General features: G+C 51.2%; 1 protein-coding gene across 2 annotated transcripts in view; it reads right to left on the bottom strand.

Annotated features, from left to right (window-relative positions):
* The window catches only part of Adgrd1 (adhesion G protein-coupled receptor D1), a 112,086-nt gene that overhangs the window by 15,687 nt on the left and 88,155 nt on the right, over window positions 1-8,244 (bottom strand). For both annotated transcript variants that reach the window (XM_055606125.1, XM_055606126.1), the window contains one exon: window positions 476-542. In XM_055606125.1, coding sequence (XP_055462100.1) covers window positions 476-542 — 67 coding nt within the window. The remainder of the gene's footprint in view (window positions 1-475; window positions 543-8,244) is intronic.

Below are 8,244 nucleotides of genomic sequence, written 5' to 3'. Positions count from 1 at the left end.
CACACACACACACACACACACACACACACACACACACACACACACACTGGATAAATAGATGTAAAAAAAGAAAACACCCTGGAATATTATAATGCCCATATTATGGCTCCTCTTTTGTTTGGTTGGTTGGGTTTTTGTTTTTGTTTTTGCTTTGTTTTTCAGACAGGGTTTCTCTATGTAGCCCTGGCTGTCCTGGAACTCGCTCTGCAGACCAGGCTGTCCTGGAAATCAGAGATCCACCTACCTCCGCCTCCCACGTGTGCCACCACCACCGCCCAGTTTACATTGCTGGTTCTAAGAGCATAAAGGGATTGCTCTAGCTCCCACTGCCCAGTTCTGGGGGAGCCAGCTGGTGCCCACACTGTCCTGAGGTGAAAGTGGGCATCTGAGATCAACACTGAGGCACCTTTAGTGACCTTCTCTACAGGAGACCTACCAATCACAAGGCATTCTCAGAGGACGCAAGGTCACTCACCTGTCACTTGTCCCGTAGCTGTCCATGGAGGATGACATGGAGATGATGCAGATGAGGAGAGGACACCCTGTGAAGAGAAGGAGATGTCACATGACCTGCCCCCATCCCCCCTCCTGTCTACAAATGGGTGTGTTCAGCTCCTGGTTGGCAATGTACTGGGAACTATGGCTGAACACTGGGCCCAGAGCTAGGCGCAAGACCTCACACATGCTCACACTCACATAGCACCTTCTTTTGGTTCTACATAGGAGGCTAGGGGTCGGTCCTAGCCCAGGGCTTAGGGCAGGGTGGCCCATGGTGACAAGGAGGGAGCTTGTTCTCTTGTTCGGGCCCTGATTCCTAGCTAGGTGAAGCTGGCCCACGAGAAGCATGTGCGCGCAGTTGAGAACATTTTGTGTGTGTTGATGGAGATGTGCATCCTGGACATTCAGTAGGCAGAGACCCAGGCCTCTGCTGACACCCCACACTCCACAGACTGGCTCCCTAAGAGAGTCCACAGCCACAGCCGAAGGGGACATTCTAGGACCAGCTGTGCTAGACTATCAAATGTGCAATCCCATGCTGCCAGTGTTGCAGCCAGCTTCTCCACGTCTATGGGGCCCAGAGGCTGGCTCCTTTCTGGCTCTCAGGCATGTGACCCATGACTGGCTCAGCAGACCATCAACCCCCACCTCTCAAAACCCCCTGGCCAAAGCAATTGATTTAAAGACAGATATGTGACCTGAATGAACCAATAAGACTCCAGCAGGGACTGCTGGTTGACATTGGGAGGAAAAAAGAAATCTCTCCCCATGGGGTTGCAGAGAGGGCAAGGACATTGGGGGGACAAATGGGGCTTGTGTAGCCACTTTGGCACCACATGGAGTTAAGAAAAGCTCAGGGCACTGCCAGTGAGGACATTTTAAAAAAGGCAAATTTGTTGTGGCCATGGATCAAGGCCTGAATTCTACCACCATCTTTTTGGCTATATGAACCATTAAGCTCCCATAATGTCTAAGCCAGTTTGAGCTGCACTTGTTTTACAAAGTCTCATCGGACTTCTGGAGAAGTGGTAGAAGTGAGGTCTAAGAACAAACTAGAAAAACATTTAGACCAGCAATTCCCACAGCATTCTGTCTCCCTGCCAAGAAAGAACTCCGGGTCAAACTGCTCTTAGAGCCAAGCAGGCCAGAGCAAGCTGACCGCTCTCTGCACTTCAAAAGTTCAGAGGGTTTGTATACATTCAGATGGGAGGCTCCATAAGGAGGAAGCTGCTGCTGTTCCTTAGCTCAGCTGTGGCATGGGGGGTTTCACTCTGAAAACACGGCTGTGCTTCACCCAAACACACCTGAACTTTCAGACTGACCCCTCTCAAAGTCTGCTTCTGGCCACTTAGAATCTTCCACAGGGATCTGGGGACCCTTTGTCTTCTCCACAGAGGGCAAAGAGCCAAAAGAGCTGGCTCCATCCTCTACCATGAGCTCTCTCCAAGGAAGACGTTCAAGAGAAAGGGCTCTAGAGCAGCAGCTCTCAACCTGTGGGTTGTGACCCCTCTAGGGTCACAGGGGTGGCACAGCAGATATCCCACATGTCAGATATTTACAGTAGCAAAATTACAGTTATGAAGTAGCAACAAAATAATTTTGTGGATGAGAGGGGTCACGACAACAGGAGGAAATGTGTAAAGGGTTGCAGAGTTGGGAAGGCTGAGGACCACTGCTCTAGAAGAAACTATTTCTCAGCTTCCACTAGCTTCTGTGAGAGGGCAGCTTAGCTCCACCCTGTAGCTCTATAGTGCCCCCTAAAGACCGAGAGCTCCATGCCTCCACTTTCTCTCCTGGGATTGTGGTTCAAGGGCCTAGCTTCATCTTTTTAAGAAGTTCCCCACACAGCCTTGCCTCTGAGGCAGGGACCAGTTTAAAGCCAAATACAGAGGACCTCAGGGAGTCTCTGGAGGTGGATGGCCAGCATGGGGAAATGGGAAACAACCCTTGCCATGGACCTGGATCACCCTCAGGCTCCCCTGCAAGTGTCGCTGGACTAGCACAGCTGCTTCTTCATGGGGATTGGTGGGGAAATTAGCAAGGACCCTCTGTTCCCTCCCGGATGCAGTCAGAGCTCAAGCATCAAGAAGACGTGAAGGCATATGGTGGCACACAGTCCCCAGGCTCTGGAAGGCACATCTTTTACGTCAAGCTCTCGCAGTCCACTCAAGATGGCAACACTGCCTCCATCACTTTGGATGATGGAAGTGAGGGCTGGTCCCAGGTCGTGGCTTTACGCCATCACATAATGACTGATGAGCAGCTAGGAGGACAGCAAGAGGGTAGACAGGCTGTTCAGAGGACAGTGCAGAGCAGAGAGGTAGAATGCCTGAGACACAAGGACACATCAGACCTGCTGGGCAGCCTCGGGGAGCTGGCTGAACCTCTCTGAGCCATGATCTCATTTACAAAATGGAGCCTGTGGAGCGCTCAGCTGGGGCTATCGCAAGGACCACACAGGAGAGGCAGATGAAGAGCAAAGCCCTCAGTGTCTGACGCTGATCCCTGTCATAACCAGCATCCTGGACGCTCAGATTCCCACCTATTCCCAGCAATGTCTCATCTGAAACTGCCTTCCCCGAACCCCAGCACACTGTGGCACTCTCCTGTGGGCCATCTGGAGTCCTTCTGGCCCTGTCACCCATCACATATTCTCTCTGGGTCAAATGCATCCCTCTTAGGGACACGGTGACCTTTCGGAGAGGGTCCAGCCTATCGCTATCCTATAGCTTTGGCCTCGTGAGATCCTGGTGGGGACCACAGACATATCTGGGGAACTACTTCTGGGGAGTGCTGGCCAGAACCAACAGAGGACCTGGGCATCTCCCATGGAAGTCACTGAGGTCACCTTCCAATGTTTGCTCTTGGTCTGTGTGTGGCAAGTGTGCAGTCTGTACCTCAAGCCTCTTGGGACTTTGTTCTGAGTGCTAGGCAGAAGCTGGTGTGTGCTTTTTATGGACTTGGTACTGAATTCCCAGCACTGGCTCCAGGTGGTGATTTCTCTGCTCTGGGCTCTGGGCTCTTAACCTTTCATCAGCACTGTTCCATAGTGGACAGGTCTTACACACACGAAATCAGCACTTGTCATTTGTCCTGGCTGGTTTTATGTCAATTTGACGCAATCTAGAATCATCAGAGAGGAGGGGAAATTAGTTGACAAAATGTCTTCATAAGATCTGGCTGTATGGCATTTTCTTAATTAGTGACTGGTGAGGGGGGGAGGCACAGCCCATTGTGGGTGATGCCATTCCTTAAGCTGGTGGTCCTGGGTTCTTTCTATAAGAGAGCAGGCTGAGCAAGCCATGGGGAGCAAGCCAGTAAGCAGCATCCTCCATGGCTTCTGTCTCAGCTTCTGCCTCCAGGTCCCTGTCCTGTGTGAGTTTCTCCCCTCACAGCTTTTAACGATGAACTGTTATATGGAATTGTGAGGAAAACAAACCCTTTCCTCTCCAAGTTGCTCTCTGGTGTTCAGTCACAGAAATAATAACAATAACTAGAACAGCATCTAAACCTGACCAAGGGTAGGGAGCTGGTTACCACGGCAGCCCTGCCCCTCAGAGGCTGAGCTGGCTTCCTCTCAAATGAAAACTAAGAGGAAGGCAGGCCTGGAATGGGCTTCAGTGGGGTCTCCCCCCAGATGATGGGGGCTTCACAGAAGTCATCAAGTTCAATAGACAACACCAAACCTTGTGACATCTGTCCTCCATGAGCTGGTGATAAAAATGCAGGCGCCACACTCCCTCCTCTCCCCAGGGACACAAGCTGTTTCCCTCACTTCCACAAACCTCTGTACCCAGCTCAGGACACAGCCACCAACAAACCTGTAACTGACTCCACGGCTCCCCCAACCCCCACCTCAGCTTCCAAACAGCATTAGATTTCTAAAAGCTTTGATTATGATTAGTGTCGGCTGAAACACCGGCAGCAGGGAGGGGGGGAGAAGTTGGGGGGACTATGCTTCCCGTGCTCTCTGCTTGCAGCGGGGTCTCCTGTGTCAGCTCCAGCTCCTTCTTCATTAGGGACTGGGGGGTTAAAAACCCTGCTGCCTGCAGATTCTCTTTACTTAGGCCGGAAGCCAACCCTGCCCTGGCAAGATGAAGGACACAGTTCACGGGCTCCTGACGAAATTAATTAAGGGCAGTCTGACGGGAAGATGGATGGAGGCTGCAGGGTCAGAGCTGCCTGGTGTTCTATTTGTAGAGAGCTTGTGTCAGGGCTGCAGACTGCGTTCTGTGAGGACCATGTATGTGGACATCAGAAGACACCTATCGCTGCCACACTGGAAAGCAGGATGCCTCCTCCTTTCGCAAAGGGACTTCCGCATTGTAGGCGATGTCCCTCAGTGTTTTAACACTGCAAATAGCTCATTCTTCAACACTGGCAGATCAAGTACAGTATCCAAGTTTGGAGAGAGTGGATTCTGTGTGTGTGTGTGTGTGTGTGTCACACATACACACATACTCATCACACACACATTCACAATCCACCACACCCTCACTCACACACTTATGACAAACTCACTCACTCCCTTATTCACACAGCCATCCCACACTCACTCACAGCCATCAACACACACTCACTCCACATCCGTCCCACACTCCTCACACCCCCTTCACACCCCCACCTACGCACTCACACACCCGTCACATACCACACTCCATCAGCCCTGGTCACCTTCCCCCCCTCTCCCCGTCTCCATGAAGAGTCTAGTAAGCTGCAGGTAGTCATCTGTGTCGATTTTTAGATCTTTCCTCACAGAGGTCAGAAGTCACGGGAAGGAGCCCTCCTCCAACCTGGGCACTCAGGTGCACATAAGGAGCAGGTCACCCTGGACTGACCCCACTGGAGAGCAGCGGCCCCTCCAGCCTTGGGCCGGCCACACGTACATGAAAGCACCCATGTGATGGCCCAGCCTGAGCGGTGAGGCAGACAGGAGCCGTGGGCCGGTGGGGCCAAGCTGCGAGGCCTGCAGCAGCTGGAGGTAGCCGCCCACCCACATCCCCGGCTCCGCAGGGAATCCCGAGGAAGGTGTCAAGGGTCAACGCCTCCACTTCAGCCTCCAATAAATGGCATTTGCCAACTCCAAGCACACAGTAAACACAGTTAATCTGATGTTTGTATAATGAGGGCTGAGAAAATTAAACCTATTTGAAGGAAGGAGGAAACAAGCAGCAGGTCTTTGATGCCTGGGCCGTGGTTTATGACAGTTGTGAAAATGGCAGGTGCCCATTGCAGGAAGTGGGTCCACTGTGCTCACGGAGATCCCTTGGGATGGGCGAGGGTCAACACGGCCAACAAGCCAGAGCAGGACACTGCACGGGCCATGCACAGTGAGACTATGGGTGATGACAAGGATCCAGTTTTTGAAACTTTTGGAGTCCCTGTGAACTTTCCTCAGAAATGAATTCAAGAGCCTCATTGAAACCACTGTAAGACTAGGGAGGCCACGGACATGTGAATGGCTTACCTCGTACTGGCTGGCGACACGAGTGAGGCTTAGTTATTCCCAGGCCTCAGCTTGGCAGTGGAGAGCTCTGTTCTAACAGCCATTGACACCTGGGCCGCCTTCCACCCGCCAACCCCAGTCTTTCTGTTCGGGCATGGCAGCCCTCTGGGCCATACCTCAGCTGACTCTCAGGGTAGAAAGGAGCTCTGCAGAGCAGAGGCTGCTGTCCCTTCCCAGGGCCCTATGAAGAACAGCGTGACACCAGGCGGGTACTGGCTTCTCTCTGCTCCTCCACTCTTACACTCTGATAGGAAGGGTCAGCCCAGGGTCAGCTTCAAGAAATCCAGATGGTGACAGAAGAGTAGGCTGGTGGACAGGTAGCCTCAGGAGGAGGCTCAGAGCCCTGAAGTATCTCATCCAAGACATCAAATCCTCGGCAAAGTTTCCAAGTCATACAAGATAGCAGAACACGTGGCCCACACAACAGAAAAGCAGCTGAAACACTGCCTAGGAGGGGCCGACGTCATTGACGACCCTGAGAGAACTGAGGACACCAGCAGAGTGTATCAGTTAGCAGATGAGATTTTTTTTTTTAAAGGAGAAACGGGCACTCTGGAACTGAAAACTAGAGGAGCCAACAGGGCCCAGGCAGCAGCAGGAGGAGCCGGGAGACTCAAATGCCATGCAGGCTATGCTTCATGAAGATCAGAGGAAATCGGGGGCAGCAAAGTCCCCAGAGAAATGCAGATACCGTAGGACTTCTGGTGGGTACTGGGGAGGGTTAGAGAGAAGGGCAGAGCAGCAAAGCAGGTGTCTGAAGACACCACAGCTGCTTCAACAGTTGATGAGGGCTAGGAAGAATGCCAGGGAGTGCAGGAGGGAGGCAGCCTGGACATGACTGAGTGCAAAGCCTCAAAGGAATCGAAAATGCTGAATAACGGGAGGAAAGCAGCCCTTCCCTCCAGGACCTGACAGACTAGAGAGCAGACTTCGGAGTCAACTGTGGAGACAGAGGTAATAAGGGGACACAGAGTACCCCTAGGAAATGCCTCAGAGTCCAGCAGAAATGAAGCCCCTCAGAAATGAAGCAGGGAGGCATTGCTGGGTGAACAACCTACTGAGTATGTGGTCAGAACGCCAGCTTCACCTGACACAGAAATGGCAGAGAATGCTCCAGGGCGAAAGCTAGGGTCACCAATAACAAGGACACACACAGACATGCACATCAGTGCAGGCACAAAGACACATGTACGCACACAGACAAAACCACAGAGACATGCCCACACACACATACAGAAATACACACACAGAGATGCAGAGACACACAGAAACCCAGATCTACACTCGCAACACCGATAAATTATGCAATTATAAGCAACGGTAGAGTTGAATGCCCCCTCTTTTCTCTCTCTCTCTCAATTGAGTTAAAAAGCAATAATATCAAATGACATTTATAGAGCTGCATTATTAGGCCCATAACAAATAGAAATGTAATAAGCTTCTGAGGCACACAGGAAAGGGAAAGTGACAAGGATGTGTGGGAGCATGGTGACAAGGCTGGATGGCAATTCAGACTCACGGGGACAAACACAGAGGACCAGACACGGTGTGTCCGACGGATAATGAGAGAGACCCTGCAGATACACACCCCCTCGGGCTTTTTTTAGAAAGGTGGGTTGAAAAAGTAATATTGTAGCCTGTGGCCCCCCACGTGGATGTGATATGTGTAGCAATAACCTCAGAAAGAGGAATAAAGTAATAGAACCACTTAAAAGCAACGTTTCCGTGTTGCACTGTAATTTAGTAAGAACATAAAATAGATTTTAATATGCTGAAATGCGTACAGTAAGCACAGGAGCAACCACTAAGAAAACAACCCAGAAAATACAGTGAAAACTCATTAAGAGAATTAAAGTGCTGCACAAGAAAATACCCACTTAATTCAAAAGAAGGCAAAGAGGGAGAGGCAGGAACCGACCAGGTGACGTCAATGCATTACTTCAAATAATGGGCAGAGCAAATAAAGGAAAGATCTAGGCCAACACAGAGAACTTGAATGTCACCTTGAACTAGCTAGGCCTGATGCTGAGAGAACACACCATCCACCAGCAGAGCACACATTCTTCCCAAGACCATGGGACACTAATACGGCATGAGACCAACCTTGATATGTTCAAAAGTGAAATCACGCTGACCATTCCCAGACTCGCCAATGACACACCACAGCCCGATCACCCTATCCCCTGTCCACCCGAACCCATCCCATCTCCACCTGATCCCATCCCTATCATCACCTGAAC

The sequence above is a fragment of the Psammomys obesus genome, unplaced genomic scaffold, assembly GCF_907164565.1.
Source record: "Psammomys obesus unplaced genomic scaffold, mPsaObe1.curated_primary_1811, whole genome shotgun sequence".
Classification (NCBI taxonomy): Eukaryota; Metazoa; Chordata; class Mammalia; order Rodentia; family Muridae; genus Psammomys; species Psammomys obesus.
The sequence above is the reverse complement of the archived record's forward strand: the minus strand, read 5'-3'. Positions and strand labels throughout refer to the sequence as shown.